Source organism: Equus quagga, chromosome 13 (genome assembly GCF_021613505.1).
Source record: "Equus quagga isolate Etosha38 chromosome 13, UCLA_HA_Equagga_1.0, whole genome shotgun sequence".
In the NCBI taxonomy this organism is placed as follows: domain Eukaryota; kingdom Metazoa; phylum Chordata; class Mammalia; order Perissodactyla; family Equidae; genus Equus; species Equus quagga.
Window position 1 is genome coordinate 18,233,194 of NC_060279.1, and position 17,637 is coordinate 18,250,830.

Here is a 17,637-nt window from a genome sequence, read left to right on the forward strand (position 1 = left end):
CGATTCTTGAATCATTTAAACCATGCAGAGCTAGCAGTAAATTCAACATCATAGTCAGGTCCAGCCTTTTCTTTCAACGTGGCAAACAAACTTTGTGCTTTGGCCGTGATGGTCGTGGTGATGAGAGGGATACATTTCTATGTTTGATCTTCAGTCCAGGTCATTAGAAATTTCCCCACATCTGATATAGGCCCTTCTCAAATTTTTGTTAGTCTCATGCCTTCAATGAAGCAGACCCTTTAACAGCTTCTGTCACTTTCTTCCTGTTCTTTAAGACCGTAGCTGGGGGGAAAGGGACATGCGTGACTGGTGAGCAGTAACCCTCACTGATTTTCCACCTTTATAATATTTAATCACTTTAAATTTCTTTTCCAGGTCAATCACTTGATGTGGCCTCTTACTGGCAACATCAGCAGTGGATTTTGTACACTTAGGGGCCATGATGAACAAAACAACACAAGATTAAATCAGACATAAGAGAAAATAATGTCATAAGAGAAGTGGTAAACACGAGATGTATGAGGCTGCTGCCAGTGTAACATGGTATACTGTTTTACAGTAAACTTTTTTAAATAAGTTGAGAGAGTATACTCTCAAATAATGATAAAAAGTACAGTATAGTAAATACATAAACCAGTAACATAGTCATTTATTATCATTATCAAGTATTGGGTACTGTACGTAACTGTATGTGCTATGCTTTTATATAACTGGCAATGCAGTAGGTTTGTTTACACCAGTGTCACCAACAAACACATGAGTAATGTGTTGCACTATTACATTATTATGGCTACGACATCACTAGGTGATAGAAATTTTTCAGTTCCATTATAATCTTATGGGATCACCATTGAATATGTGGTCTATAGCTGACCCAAACGCCATTATGTGGCACGTGACTATACATTAGGTATTTTTGAGATGCATCCAAGTTGTTGATTGAAGCTATGGTTCATTGTTTTCACATAGTAATACTTTTTATGATTATACAACAATGAATTCATCTATTCTGTTGTTAACAGATATTTGGGTTATCTCAGTTTTTTTCTATTACAACCAATACTTCCATAAATATTCATGTACATGTCTCCTGGTCTACAGGAGACAAATTTTTTGACCATTACCCTCAGTTAGAAACACACTTGGTATCATGGTATAGTACAAATATATAACTGAAACAAAATTTTCATGAAGCAATACTTAGTAACAATTATTCTAACCACATGCAATGCACACTGATATTTTCTATTGTATTTTTAATAATTTATATTTAAAAACTGGCCCAAATTCATTCAGTTTATTTCACAACAACTAATGGATCCTAGGCCTCCATTTGAAAAATACTACTCTAGGCTATGTACCTGGGAGTAGAATCACTGGATGGTAGGATTTGTGCATCTTTTCTTCACTCTTTTCAGCCAACTCGTGGCTTTTGTTGCCAATCTCACAATGATAAAAAGTGTGGTATAGTAAATACATAAACCAGTAACATAGACATTTGATTATGTTATGGTATATTTGGTTACGTTATGATATCGTCTTGTCTCAATTTGCATATTCTCACTCTACCACTGCAGTTGAGCGCCAATTCATGTTTGCTGGCTATGTCCTTTTTTTTCTATGTACTTCTATTTTTTTTCCTAGAGGATGTTTGTTTTATTTCTTAATCGACTTTTGGGAGTTCTGCATATGGATCTTTTCTTTCAATTATATGTTACAGATGCCTTCTCCAAGTCTGTGCCTTTTCTCCCCCTCACGATCTTTGTGTCAGAAATTCTTAATAGAAATATAGTCAAATTTATCAAACTTGTTTCATATGATTGGTGTCTTGCTTAAAAAATCCTTCTATATCTTGGGGTTATAAAATATTCTTTTTTATTTTCTACCAAAATTTTTACGTGTTTGCACTTCACTTTAAGCCTTTAATCTCTCTGGAATTGATTTTGTTTATGGTGTAATTAGGAATCAAATTTATTCTTATACATATACACAAATATATACTGTAATATTATACAAATACTATATATGTATAAAATTCATTGCCTCAGCCCCTCCCTGCTGCAATAAGTCATTTCTGTCCATATTTGTATGATTATTTGGTTCCATTGGTTTATTTATGTATCCCTGTAGCAATATCACACACTATTAATTACAGCCCCTTATAATAAGTTCCCTCAGTTTGTTCACCAGAAGAGTCTTGGTTATTTTTCGCCCTTTATGACCACATTTCAGAATTAGCTTATCAGGTAATAGGAAAATCTCTGTTGGAATTGTGATTGGAATTGCTAGAATTTATAGATCAATTTTGGGGAAACTGCCATCTTTATAATACCGAATCTTTCTCTCCAGAAGCATAGTATGTCTGTCCATTGATTTAGGAATTCTCTAATGACCTTCGATAACATTTATAATGTTCTCCATAAAGGGCTTGTTCATCCTCATCTTAGGTACCTTATTTTTGTTGTCTTTTTGTTCTAATAGTAAGCAATATTTAAAATAATTAAATATACTATATGCTGATTTTGTAAACGAGGAATTTAGATTGCACTCAAATTCATGAGAAACTAGAGAGAATATATTTTCTTTTTTATATGATAGAGGTCTCATATATACTCATGCATATGAACAGTAAAATACCACAGCATTCTAAATATTTTAATAGAAGTATAAACATTTCACCTATTCTCCTTGAAACACAGAGAATGGGAAATTGTATGCTTTCTGTACAACAAAAGGAACAAGATATATATGAACATTCTCACAACCAATGAATTAAAAGCTGATCCAGAATGCTAGTCTATATGTTTTAGCTTGACACACTGTCTTATACAATACTGCATAAAAGCTGTATCTTTTTTCTTTTAACACACTAAAAATTCACATTAAAATTCAAAGTTCGTTTTCCCTCTTGAGACTCTAACTGAATTAATATGTCTCTGCCTAGACAACACAGATTTTTTTTTTTAGTAGGAATAAAATGGTCTGGCTCAGATATCAAGATGGGAAATCAGTAGAGCAAGTGTCACATTACTGAATTTGAGTAAATCCAGCATACTCGGGGGAATTTTATTTGTTGTTGCTTACCTAGCGTTTTTCCTAACCACTTTGTTTCCCTAAGATAGTGAACTATTGAAGCATTTATAAAAGGAGAAATCCTTCAGTCTATCAGAAACTGAAACTCTAACCTGTTCTCTGATGGATTTCACTCTGGATTGCCACAACGGCCATTTTGATTCTATTTTAAACACTGGGTTGTTTAAGTGGTCCTAAATCCCTTGTTTTCTTTCTTAGTCATTCCCAATCACCAAGCCCTATTTTAAAATTTTCATTGCTTAATACGGAAGCTAAGAGACACTCCATTTTCATTCTTCAGCTCTTTGTAATAGACAATGACATTAAAAGTCAGAAGCATTTAACATTCATGCTTAAATGTATTGTGCTTTTTTTAAGCAATAGAACTTCATCTATTTGCCAAAGGGTAGCATTAGCCTGTTGCTTTTTCAGTTTATGGTTCTTTCTGCATCCCTCTGGGATTCCTGAACCCCCTTTTTTCCTTAAGCTTAAGCTGAAAATCATCCCCTGAAGATGTTTGAGGCTTATTCAGATAGTACCTAATTCCATTGGATCTCCTTACTGATTTATAAAATTTCCTCTCTACTCATCTTAGGAACAAAATGGTCTTCATGCTTCTGTAAATATCATCTAAACCGATGGGGATCTTTAGAGGTGAGAGAGAAAGGTTTATATACTTTCAATTACTTGAATTAGTGTCAGTGTTCAGTGCTTCAAGGAGCTACTAGCCTCAGTGCCATTTGCTTCTTTGAAGGTTTAGCAACTGCTTTATGGGGGACAAAGGTTAATTATTCCATTCAAATGCAATACATTCTAGGGCAATTTATGAATCTTCATGTGTGATTCCACATCAAGAATAGATGCCCTTGTTCCTGTATGTAATGTATTGTTTCTTTTGATGCTTTTGAGCCTTTTCTCCTTCTTTCAATAGTTTGACTTCAGCATGGACCTCATTGTGTTTATTTGGTATTCATTTAGCATTTTGTACCTGCAAATTTCTGCCTTTCATCAAATTTGGGGAAGGTTTTCATTTCTTCAATTTTTTTTTTCTGCCCCATTCTTTCTTTTCTCCTTCTGGTATTCCATTTATATGTCTGTTGGGTTGTTTGGTATCATGTAGCAGGTCTCTGAGGCTCTGCTCATTTTTTAAAACTCATTTTTCTCTTTATCGTTCACCTTGGATGATTTCTATTGCTCTACCTTCAAGTTCCTTTAAGTTTTTCTCTGTAATTTCCATCTGGCTGTTAAATTCATCCAGGGAAATTTTTAATTTCTGAAGTTTTAATTTTCAGGATTTCCATTTGGTTCTTTTTTCTTTTTCTCCGCTGAGATGTTCTTTTTGGTTCCTGAGATTTTCATTCACTGACATGTTTTGTTTTATTTCCTTGAGGATAGTTAAAACAGTTAGTTTAAAATCCTCACATGTCAGTTTCAACATCTGATTCATCTCAGGGCCAGACTCAAGAAAATATACATTTTCTTGATTTTTCATATATCAGTAATTTTGAATCATATCTTGGACTTTATGAATGATAAGTGGTGGAGGTTCTGGATTCTATTATTTTTCTATGATGAGTGTTATTTCCTTTGTATTAGTAGGTAATTTTCTGGACTAGATTTCAACTGCAAACTCTGCTTCTTGGGGGACAGCTCTAGTCTCAGATCTTTTGTTTTTAACCAAACTGCTGTGATTCTGTTTCAGGTGGTTCAAGACCCCTCAGAGATATGAGCAGACAGTGTTTGGGGATCGCCTCTCTGGCTCATTCCCTTCTGGCATTTCCCATTCTCTTCAGCATTCAAAGTTTCCTGGATTCGCTTTCCTGGTTTCCCCAGATAAGAAAAACTGAGATGTTTTTTAGCTGCGCTCCTGCTTCTGCTGAGCCTTCCTCCTGGACCACACTAAGCCTCATGCGAAACGCCAAGGAAAGGGGAACTTACTTGTACAGTTCCTCATCTGTCCTTCTCCAAGCAAGCTTGCCCTTCCTACCAGAGTCAGCCTGCCTCTGTTAGCATTCTCATATATTCAGGTAATTGCTGTTTGTATTATCTCCAAGTTTTACAGATGTTTTCTGCTGGGAGATTGTCTAGTAGAGCCTTAGTCTGTGGTATTTGGAAGCAGAAATTCTATCCCTGCCTGGGACTTTGAAACTTGAGTCATTACCTTGCCTTCCTTAACGCAATTGCCTCCTAACCAGTCCTTGCTTCTGCCCTTGCCCACTAAGGTCTATTCTCAACACAGTCAGAGGCATACTATTAAAACGTAACAGGAACTTCCAGTGTCTCGCCATTTCACGTATAGTAAATCCAAAAATGCTTCAAAAGCCCTACTCTGCCTGTCTGAACCACCCCATCCTTGGCTTCCAGGTCACATGCTGGTTTGCATCCTGCTTTTCTGACCACTCATTCAACAACTCATGCCTTGCTCCTCAAATCCTGAAAGGTGAGTCCACCTTGAAAATATGGTTCTTGGCCGTCTGGTCTTTCTTCTTTCTACTTTGTTTTATAAGGATCTCATCCAATTGCACACTTTAAACTTATATGACATGGCACTGAATGAGGCTTTTCCTGTTCCCAGGGATTGGACCCAATGCTGAAGGCAAAGAGGCTTTAAGTATCCCCCCTTTCTCAACAGAACTGCAAACAGCACTGATGTGAAGGAGAGTTAAGGGCTTCTGGGCTCCGAGTACTTTCGAACCTCCTTCATGCTAGTATCTGCCCAGATTTGAATAAACAGTGAGCGAAACTACAGTGCGTTCAAGCAGGTTCTAGCTACGTTTGTGAGAGGGAGGAGCCGATCCAACTTTCCTCCCATCATCTGAGCCCTCCGGTGCAGAGGCGGCTGGCAGCGGGGAAGCGGAACCTGAGGCGCGCGGCGCGGCTTCTGGCCGGGCGCGGGGCGCGGTGCACTACGGGCGCGCAGCACAGCCGGGCATGGAGGAGCGCGGCGACCCCGAGCCCACCCCGGGCTGCAGCGGTCTGGGCTCGGGCGGCGGCGGCGGCGCCCACTCATGGGCCCCCGAGGACGCCTGGATGGGCACTCACCCCAAGGTCAGGAGGCGCGGGAGGAGCAGGGCGCCGGCCTAGGCCGGAAGCCCCGGGCCGCGCGCCCCTCCGGCCCTCGAGTGCTTGCGCGGCCGGATGCGTAGGATGTGCGGAATTCACAGGGGACCCGTGTGCACAGTGCCCGCTGCAGGCGGTGTTGTTAGTTTAAAGGAGTCGAGCTATTGCTCTGACCCCACCCTCACCCACCCACCCCAAGCCAGTCTTAACTGGGGGACAAGACACTGAACCCAGCGCCCGTCAAGGCGGAGGCCAGTAGTACGCGCTGCCAACATCCGAGTTTTGCCGTCTGGGGCTCGTTCTGGGGTCTTCTCGTGTAAACCCCACAGGAACCACGCACAACAGTGTGTGCACCACGGCTCAGATCTAAGAGTCTGTAATGATAAAGGCTTAGGCACAGTCACGTTTACACCTAGCCTTGGGCTCAGAGTGTGCATCTTGATTTCGCCGAAGTGCAGAGTCCTAATTTTTCGACTTTCTTGGAAAGTTTAAGTAGGTTCTTCCCCAAAGCAGAACTACTCACCTTGTGGGTGTGTTTTTCTGTATGAGCAGCAAAGGAGATAAAGATGGTTCCTTGCTTGCTTCTGCTTGGGACTTGCTGCCTTGTACCAGTAATGTCCCAAGCCATGAACGGACAGTGAGTGGAGATGGGGGTTTTGTAGAAATCTCGGGGGCTGGTTCAGTAACTTGAGTAGAATTGCAGTCTTCTGCAATAATTCGTATTGTCGAAAAACAGTCAAGAAAAGGAAAATTTTGAAGGTATAAGTCTGAAAAGCGTTAACCTTTTTTCATCTTCTCTTGCTTGAGTTTATCCTCCTCTTCTGTCTCCTTATTGCCTGTAAGGTGAGAAAAACAAACAATAACATGGGGATGTTATTCGGTGCCATAAGAAGAAAAACCATAGCATGGAGAGGCAGCTTAGTGACTAAGAGTGTGAACTCAAAGTCAAACTGCCTGAGTTTGAATCCTGGTTCTGTCACCAGATTTTGTGAATTTTACTTTTTTGCAGGTTGTTGAATTTCATTATTCCTCAGTATCATCATGGGTGAAATGGGGATACTAATAATACTTATCTTACAGGGTTGTTACATGATTAACTCAATTAATATTTGTAAAGTACTTGACATACAGTAAGCACTTGTAAGTATTTAATAATGAAACACCACTAACAGGTTTTTAAAAACTCATTGATTTGGTAGTGCTATTCAGTTTTCATACAAGCAGATTTTTTTCGTTCAAGTTAATGGCAGTACAGACCCTGACTGTCAAGTCTTTTGATTTTTCTTCTTGAAGGATCTAATTGGTTAAAAAAAAGAAAAGATATTGGGTATTTGATTTTCCAGTTCTGCATTGTTATTATTCAGTTTGAAAATTACGTAGGTCCATCCAGTAACATGGTATTGGATTTATCATCCTCAAACACCACTTTCATTATGTTATTCTCAAGCTTAGAAATCCTCAGTGTTTCCTTGTGAGTAAAATTCAGACTTTCAGCTTGGCCATCAAGACCTTGCAACCTGGTTCCCAGTTACCTTTTCAGCATCATTTTCAAACACATTTGAGATTTGGAGAGGATGACTGATAACATCCCTGTTCTGCACCTGTGCACACTTATGATGAAGCCGATGAGAGGATGTGACTTCCAATCTGCACTCATTCGGGTCTGCTGACCCACTCGCCTCTGCATTAGCCCTGCTTACCCACCTTGTCACTGACATAGCTGGAAAACCTCAGGCTTCCCCTGCAGGGGTAGCCCCTGAAGAATGTTCCCCCAATGCTGACCAGCAAGTCTGAAAGAAGCAGCAGCTTGCTTGGTCCTTTCTTTAAAATCCAACAGTTAAATAACTCCTTACTCTTAAGTGAGAAGGGGTGGGGAGAGAGACCCGGAGTGGTGTTCTAACACTTCTCCACAGGCAAATAAGAGATCAGGAAGTGGAGGCTCCCACTAACGTTCCCCAACAAAAGTCCTACTAAAACTGTCTCTACTCCTGGCGGATAGGTTTCTTTATAGGCTCTTGAATATGTGTGGCTTATTCCCACTTTTGTGTAGTTGCTCACTGTTACTCCACCTTCTCTATTTACTCAAATCATACATGTCCTGCAGGGCTCAACTTTTATTCCACCTCTGCCGTGAAATAACCAGCAGCCAAGCCACCTGAGGAGAGCTCCTCTGACCTGTTGGGTCGTATTTTTTTTTTATTCCACTTACTTCGTTTTTAATCACTTACTGTCATGTATTGTTAATTGTGTAATAATTGCAAGTGTGCATGTGTTTACCCTAACAATTACACATTTTTTAGAGACAGGGATCAGGTCTTAATTGCCTTGTAACTCCCACTATACCTAGAAGGGAGTCTTATATGTTATATATATTTAATGAATAGTTGTTGATTGAGTGAAAGAAAATATTAAGAGATTCTTCCTTCTCTATTTGACAATTACATTTTGATTTTCAGTATTTAGAAATGATGGAATTAGATATAGGAGATGCCACCCAAGTTTATATAGCATTCTTGGTTTACCTGGACCTCATGGAGAGTAAGTTATTTGTTTATATTGTTTTGTTATTGGGGCTGTGGTGGGGGGATGGGGAGTTGGATTGGTATATAGCCTTTATGCATTTGCTGTTAATTTTGCCAATTTTGTAATTTTTCATTTACATTGGGAATTACTGGGTAACAGAAAATACTAGAAAAGTAAAGGGAAGATATCATTATGAATGATGTTTGCTCAGCTGAGTATTAGGTAGAAGTTTGGAATTTTTATCTTTCATTTTTGATAAACATTATTGTCCATTCGATGATGCCCTTTCAGGTAAAAGTTGGCATGAAGTAAACTGTGTGGGATTACCAGATCTCCAGCTCATCTGTCTTGTCGGTACTGAGATAGAAGGAGAAGGGTTACAGACTGTGGTGCCCACAGCCATCAGTGCTTCCCTCAGCCATAACAGGTGGGCAGGTGGTTTTGGTCTTTGTTTAACAGCTTAGTTCCTTTCCTGAATAAAGCACTAGGAGTCATTAAATTAGAGGTAGTAATATATTTTTAAAGGAATCTAGGGTGCAGGGGTCATCACTTTACTCTTGATTATTTGAGGAGTAAGTTAAATATAAATGTTAACAAGTATTTATTTAGCACTTACTGTATGGTCAGTACTTTTTCAGAGAAGGAATGTATAATAGAAATACCATCCTAAGGAAACAGGAAAAATTTATATTCTTGATAAGGAGGCAGGACCATTCCACTTGAAACAACAGATGTTGTAAGATGCACCAGAATAAGTGAAACAAATCATATTTGCTATGGGTGTTGGTGAAGAGTGTGATTAACATGCAGGTTGAAATGCATCATGCACCTTTTTAAAAAATCTTAGGTGTGCAGAATTGAATTAAACATATCTTTGTTTCATGACACATTTTCTCAATCAACGTCCCAAAACAAAACTGGATTCTTGACAGTCACTTATATCTAACTTTATGGGTCCCCTCCTTTCCCTGCTTCCACTGACCTCAGGTAACTGCCATCCTAAATCCTGTGTTCATTGGGAATTGTTTTATTTTAGATCTTTTTAACTTCATAAAAAGTCATGTGGTCTTTTGAGGCTCACTTTATACGCTTAAGATTATACTGCTAAAATTTATCCATTGTAGTATATTTTCCTTGGCCGCCATATAATATTGCATTGTGTAATTGTACCATGGATTTCACATCTATTCTCCTGATGATGGAGTGTTGCTAATGTTCAACTTCAGGGGATAATTTCAAACTGTTTTCCAAAGTGGTTGCCTCAGTTTGTTTACTTTCTACCTGCAATGTAAACATGATCTTTTGGAGTTGTATTGTCTGTGACACTTAGTATTGTCAGACTTAGATTTTTGCCAGTTGAATGGGTTATCTCATTGTGATCTTAATTTGCATTTCTCTGATCACTGATATTGAACATTTCTTTATATATTTATTATTTCCTCTCCTGAGAAATGCCTGTTCATATCCTCTTCCTATTGGATTATTTGTAGTTTTCTCCTTGACTTGTAGGAGTTCTTTGTATATTCTTGATAATAATCCTTTTGGCTGTGTTTCCCAGTTTTTAAATCTATCTTTCAGATATCTTTTGATGAGTAACAGTTCTTAATTTGAATATAACCACATTTCCCTGTCTTTTGTAATCAACATCTTTGTGTCTAGTTTAAGAAATATTTCCTATCTAAAGGTCTAAAAAAAGTTCACCTGTATTTTCTTAGAGTTTTAAAGTTTTTTTAGTAGTGAGAGGAAGGTTAGGGACCCTGTTTTCATGTGGATAAGCATTTTTTTCTGCCTCCATTTGCTGATAGTCCCTCCTTCTCTCATTATCTGACATACCTTCTCATTTTCCAAAGCTCCATCTATGCACTGATTTGTTTCTGGGCTCTTTTAATATTCCGTTAGTCAATATACCTGTCCTTGTGCCGTACCACATTTTGTTAATCGCTTGCTTCATAGGAAGCCCTGGTATCTGGTTAGCAGGTCTCCCTCTCTGCTTTTCTTCTTTAGAAGCTGTGGCAGGAAGCCTCTAAAATGGCTTTTTGAATTCCAGCCTTTTGGTAGTCACGCCCTTAAGTAATTCCCTGCCCTTGAATGTGGTCTGGACCTCATGATTTGCTTTTAATAAATAAAATTTGGCAAAAATGATGGGGATGTTACTTCTAAGATTAGATTACAAAAGACTGTGGCTTCTCTCTTGGGCACCCTCTCTCATTTGCTGATGCTGAGGGAAGCCAGCCGTCCTGTGGACTGTCCTACAGAAAGGCTGAGAATAGAGGAGTGAAAGTAATTATTGATGGAGCAAGATTCGTGGCAGATGGGGAGGGACGGATTCAAGAGAATAGTTGAAGATACTAATAGAGGAGGAACACCTCACCCTCTGAGACTAGGGGCCAGGAAGAAAGGACAGATGAGAACACAGCTATATTTGGGTGGGTATATAAGTAGGGGAGAGGGCAGAGCACCTTACATTCCAACATGGAGGGCTTTGATGGATACCTATTTTTTTCTGTTTCACTGTGATTGAGTGATTTAGTAGAAAGAGGCCTGGGCTGAAGCCATAAGACCTGGGCTCTGGTCTTGCACTGATATTTAAACGTTTCGTTTGATGATTGGCAACACACCTAATTTCTCTGGGTTTCAGTTTCTTTGACTTTTATTGAGGGATTTAGATTATCAGTAGATAATATATAAGATCCCTTCCAAAAGCTACCATAATTGGTTATGTTCACTGTCTGTACATAAAACTATATTAAACTAATTTTTAGATTTCTATATTTTTTGTGTGTGGTTGGTTATGAGAATTAGTTTTTGATATATCAGGCTATTCATACCCTTCTTTGAGAGGCTTCTTACTGTGAAATTTTTCTGTGTGTTTGAGAATCACAAATAGTTGATAGAGTCAACATCAAATTTGATCACTGATGTGATTTCCAGGCCTTCCTATATCTAAGAAACTTAATAATTAATTCCTCAAAACTCTCCCTTTGTGTCTTTTAATTACTGAAACAAATATCATCCTAGCTAGCTAGTATTATTGTTATATCACTTGTTCTGACAAGGAACTACCATTTGGAATTAACCTAATTTAATTCTAAAAAATAAAATCAATAGCGTCTGAATCAAAATCATTTCCTAAGTCTAGAAGTACAAATTTGTGTCCAATTAATTTCTAGTTTTTTCCAACTGGTGATTATTGCTTTTCTAGCTTTATTACTTTAAGTTTGTTTTCTTCTTTAAATAGAATTAGTTGGAAGGATAACTTAGGAAGCCATTTTTACACGCTTGTATTTAATAACTTAGAGGGCTTAAGTCTTTGTGTCTTGTTTTTATGTAAATATTCATAATTATATCACGCAGTGGAATAATAATATAGAAAATAGCACAAACGAGGCCCAGTACACACTAGTTTATTATGCCTTTTATGGCATAAAATTTTCTCAACTCTCAAAGTATGCAAATAACTTTTTAACAAATAAAGATTTGTGTGTGTGTGTTTAATCTCATTCCTCAGTATTTAACAGGAGTGATATTTTTAGGTGGTAGGCATAATTTTATCTTTTTTTACTTTTATGTGTACTTTACATATAAAAGGTTATATATCTAACAGTAATGCTACAATTTCAGACGTTTGTGGTTAATGTAGGAATTTTCCTTCGTCAGTAACACAGAGAAGAAAATTATTGACTTTGAGTCTTTGGCAGCTTTGTATAGGGAAGAAGTTCATTGAGACATGTCCTGAAAGTATTTGGGTAGGAACTTGTGAAAGTAGCTCACCATAAAAAAAAATGTTTTTTTAAATTTAGGAGAGCAAACAGCTCTTATTTTATTGAATAATAAATCAGCTACAGAAATAAATCACTCTGTGTTCGCTTTTAAATATCGTTATTTGTCAGATAATATTGCTTGGTCTTTACTTAACAAATATTTATTGAGTGACTATTACGTCTCAGGCAGTGATCTAAGTGCTGGGGATACCAGGTTGATTAAAGCAACCTCTTTTCTTTTTTTTTTTTTTGAGGTGTAATTGACAATACAACATTATATTAGTTTCAGGTATACAGTGATGATTTGATTTTCGTATATATTGTGAAGTGATTGCCACGTTAAATCTAGTTGACATCTGTTACCATACATAGTTAAAGAATTTTACTTTAGCTTGTGATGAGAACTTTTACGATCTACTCTCTTAGCCACTTTCAAATATGCAAACAGTATTATTCGCTATAGTCACTACGCTGTACATTACATCCCCATGACTTGTTTATTTCATACCTGGAAGTTTGTCCCTTTGACTCCCTTAACCCATTTCACTCACTCTCCGCCCCACCCCCCTTGCTTCTGGCTACCACCAATCTATTTGTATCTATGAGCTTGGCGTTTTTTTTTTTTTTTAAGATTCCACACGTAAGTGAGATCATGTGGTACTTAAGACATCCTCTTGAAAGTAATGTTCTAGCACGAAATGTTGGCTTGGAAAATAAATTTTATTTCATTTTTTGGTAATTGTTGGATGGGATCTAGTGAAAATGGAATTGTCCTTTGTTCAGAGATTTGACTGTGTAATTTGGAACTGCCTCCACTTATTTTATTGTTACCTAATTGAATAACAAGGATAATGGAGTGCCGATAAGTACTTTATACAAGGTTGTGTCAGGACCCAGAGGTAGGACAGGGAAAGCCTCCTGAAGGCAGTAAGAGACCAGGTTTCAGAGGGGCAACTGCCAGTAGGCAAGCATGACTGCCTGTGTAGCATGGTATCTAGTTCAGAGTAGGCGCTTAATAATGTTGGCTAAGGGGGCTGATGAATAAATGAATGAATAGAACTCATGAGAAAAGAAGGGAAGGATGGGAAATGAGGTGGGAAAGGTTATCTTGATCAGGAAGTCCATTACTGTTTTTACTTTTTTGCTATCCCAAATTGTACGGTAATGAATAGCCTTGTGAGTATCTTCTTGTTCTCTCGTATGAGAGTTTCTCTAAGGTAGAAGCCTAGAGGTAGAATGGCTAGGATGTGTAGCATTTGCTCCTTCGTCTTTACTGGTTGTTACTAAACTGCTCTCCAAAAGGCTATCAGTTTATGGTCCCACTGACAATATAAAAGTTTCCATAGACTAGGAGAAGAGATTTACTAACATACAACTGACAAAGATTAATTCAGAATGTATAAATAACCTCTGTGACTCAAGGGAAAAAACAACCGAATGAAAAACATGGGCAAAGGATATGAACAGGCAGTTCATGGAAGAGGAACTCAAATGCTCAAATCTATTTATAATAAGGGAAATACAAATATAAAATGCGCTTGTTCGTGGTTTGTCTTAACTATGCAGAAGCTTTTCAGACAGGTTACATTGTTGTTGTATGGCGAAGGTATTAATTTACGGGGAATCTTTGATCAGGGTTACAGCTACCTCATAGAGTGCCTTTGAGCAAATTAGAAAAAGGTACTCCTTCTGGACACACACAAAGTCTCTTCACCAGGGTTCGAGGCTTGGCAAGGAGCATAAGCCAGATTTCAGACCCATTTTTATCAGGCACCCTTGTGCAAGGCGCAATCTGTACAGTATACATGATAACCTGCCCCTGAAGCATGTCTGTTGAATCCAAGGTTTCCACAAAGAACACTAAAAATTACTGCTGCATGGATGGTGTCATTGAAGGGCTAAAAGCAGGGGAGTGATACTGTAGATTATTCCTGTGGCTAAAAGAGTCTTTTGCGTTTGTAGAGAATATATTTTAAAGTACATTCACAAGTATACTCTCATTTCATCAGCACTAAAATCCTGAGTGGTAAATAGAGTACTTGTTTTATCCTAATTTCACATCTAAAAAGCTGAGATTAAAAATGTATTTTTATTTATATTCTACTGTTTCCAAAAGATAATAAAAAATTGAGTTACATGAAACTCTCATGGTAGATAACAAAGTCTCATAGCTATTAGAGTTCTTCCTACTTTACTAGTGTTTTAAAAATCTCTTTTTGTAAAATAAAACCAGAAAACCACATAACATAAATGTACAGATTGAGGTATAAGACAAACATCTTGAACCCTCATAAGCACCACTAACCAAGTCAAGAAATAGAACTTTTCCAGCCATCCCAGAACCCCTTCCACGTGCCCTGTTCCAAGCATAACCCTCTTCTTCCCCACAAAAGTAACTGTTATTCTGACTTTTATAGTCATAATTTTCTTGTCCTTCTCTATAGTTTAGTCGTGCCCGTTAAAAAAAATGTCAGGCTTATTGAGTTAAAATTTATATATTTTAACTGCTAAACTATTTTCTGAAGTGGCTAGTTGTGCTATTTTCTCTTCCCACCAGCACTGTTTGAGAGTTCCACTTGCTCCATATCCTCAGCAACATTTTGGATTATCAGTTTATTTAATTTAATCATTCAATTAGGTATGTAGTGGTTTCTCATCATGGTTTTAAATTTGCATCTCCTGAATGACTGATGATGTTGAGCATCTGTTCATGTACTTATTTGCCACGCATACCTCTTTGGCCAAGTATCAGTTCAAATCTATTGCTTGTATTTTAGAGATTGTGTCATTTGTGTTCTTAATAAATTGCGAGGTTGTTTTTTGTGTCCTGAATACAATTCCTTTATCAAATATCTTTTTTGAAAATATTTTCTCCCAGTCTGAGGCTTGCCTTTTCATTTTCTTAATTTCCTTAGAAGAACAGAAGTTTTTTATTTTGACTGATGTCTAGTTTATCAATTTTTTTCTTTTACAGTTTATAGTTTTTGTGTTCTGTGTAAGAAATGTTTACTTAACCCATAGTCATAAAATTTTCTCTTATGTTTTCTTCTAGCAGTTTTATAGTTTTTACTTTTAGATCTATGATTACTTTCGAGTTGAATTTTATACGTGATGTGAGTTAAGGGTCAAGGTTCTTTTTTCTTTCTGCAAATGTATGGCCAATTGTTCCAGCACCATTTATTGAAAAGACTCCCCATTTAATTACCATGACACTTCTGTTGAAAATCAGATGACCATATGTGTGGGTCTATTTGTGGGCTCTCTAGTCTCTAGTATTGATCTGTATGTCTGTCCTGTGTCAGTGCCACAGTGTCTTGGTTGCTGTAGCTTTATATAAAGACTTGAAATCATGTCATGTAAGTCCTCTAACTTTGTTCTTTTTCAAAACTTTTTTTTTGGCTATACTAGGTCCATTTATTTTCCATATAAACTTTAAAATCAGCTTAATTTTTACAAATAAAGCGCTGCTTTATTTGTGTCTCTCAAATTTTGCCCATTAAAAAATTTTTTTTTTCTATATCTTGTAAACCTTTGTTAATCTGCAGTAGAGATCAACAAACTCTTTCCGTAAAGCTGTAGATGGTAAATATTTTTGGTTTTGCAGACTATTTGGTCTCTGTCGCAGCTCCTCAGCTCTGCCATGTTAGTGTGAAAGTTGCCGCAGACAATGCATAAACAAATGGATGTGGCCATGTTCTTATAAAACTTTATCTGCAAAAACAGAGAGCAGTCTAGATTTGGCCCGTAGACCAGTAGTTTCCTAACCCCTGATCTATGATTCTGCCTCTCTCTCTTTCTTTTCCTTGCAGTTTTTCTGTTAAAGAACCTAGGCTGTTTGACCTGCATACTTTCCCATAGTCTGGGTTTGCTGATTGCATACTCATGGTGCATTTCAATGTGTTTCCCTGTCCTCTGTATTTTCTGCAGATTAGCAGCTGGAACCAGGAGCTTCATAAGATTCTGTTTGATCACATTAGTAAGACTATAGCTGGTGGTCTGTTCTTTCATCAGGAGGCATATAATGTCTGGTTACCTCTCTTTATGTGATCTTAGTAGCAGTTGATACTTAATGCCCAGCTTTTACTGATTGTTTTAACCTTTGTTATTATTACTGTTGTTCTGACTCGTGGTTCTAGTCCACTTCCCTTGGACTGCAGCATAGACACAATCTGCTTTGGCTTGTATATTGCTCCCGCGGCCTCTTACTGCTCGCTTGCCTTTGACTCTCACTCAAGAAAGCCTGGTGGAATGTGAGTGGATGAGGATGATGATATATTACAAGGAATATTAATTTTATATTAAAACATAACCTGCCAACTTTCTTACTTTATTGTTAGAATCAAACTACTTACCACACTCTGCACAACCAACGTGAGCGCACCGGTTGTAAATCACTGTCCTAGACCGTGCTGCTTAGCTGCTTAGCTGCTTGATTGTAGTGGTTTTTCTTTTTTAATGCTCTGTATACCTCACAAACTTTAAATAGCACTTTTATTACTGGGGAATCTGGGTAGTGTATAAAGCCTCAGAGCCAGAGGAGTTGGCAGTTTGCTGGAGGTGCAATTTCATGTTACTCACAAAGGGCATATAGCATATAAGGCCCGATAGCTGTCACCCTTATTGAAGTCCCAAGTTGTGGAGTCTGTTTGTAAAACTGGACCAAACTCTAGCATTTACGTAGGTAACTACCACTTAGTTGTAAAATATTTCCCCACTGATGACAATAAATAATCTGTGTCCCTTAAAACCACTAAAGTAGCTATCTTTCTGCTTGGCTACTGAGTGGCAGAGTAGCATAGACATTTGCGTATTCTTTCCATCATTTATTTTATAATGTATACATGTATTTGCTGACTCCTTAAAAGGGAACAATTCTAGGCAAATTTAGTGTTATATCTTTGTGAATTTCTAAGAATTCCTAAACAATTTTTGTATCCATTTCCCACTATTTTCCCAGGCTTTAGACCTGGTGATGGTATTTAAATAGTTTCTGGCAGGAGTGCAGACAGATTCCATTAGAGTGAATGTGTTTGAATGGCAGTGAGTGAATGCGATATTTAGAGCAAAAGTACAATTTGTGACGGGTGTTTTCTGTAAAGTGATTATACATAATATATGTTCATAGTTAAAACACTGGCATATTTTTCAAGCCTAAGACGGTCTTGTGTATACTAGTCCCTCGTGAAAATATTGATCTAATGGCTGATTTCCAATGAGAGAA

The 17,637-nt window shown here is 37.6% G+C and overlaps 1 protein-coding gene across 3 annotated transcripts in view; it reads left to right on the top strand.

Annotated features, from left to right (window-relative positions):
- The first annotated feature begins 5,931 nt into the window (after nt 1–5,931).
- Nucleotides 5,932–17,637, top strand: part of TSEN15 (tRNA splicing endonuclease subunit 15) — an 88,376-nt gene continuing 76,670 nt past the window's right edge. For 2 of the 3 annotated variants that reach the window (XM_046683569.1, XM_046683572.1), the window contains exon 1: nt 5,932–6,120. In XM_046683569.1, the coding sequence (XP_046539525.1) occupies nt 6,004–6,120 (117 nt within the window). In that variant the 5' untranslated portion in view covers nt 5,932–6,003. Of the gene's footprint in view, nt 6,121–8,588; nt 8,671–8,946; nt 9,083–17,637 lie in introns of all 3 variants that reach the window. The other variant, XM_046683570.1, reaches the window with a different exon arrangement.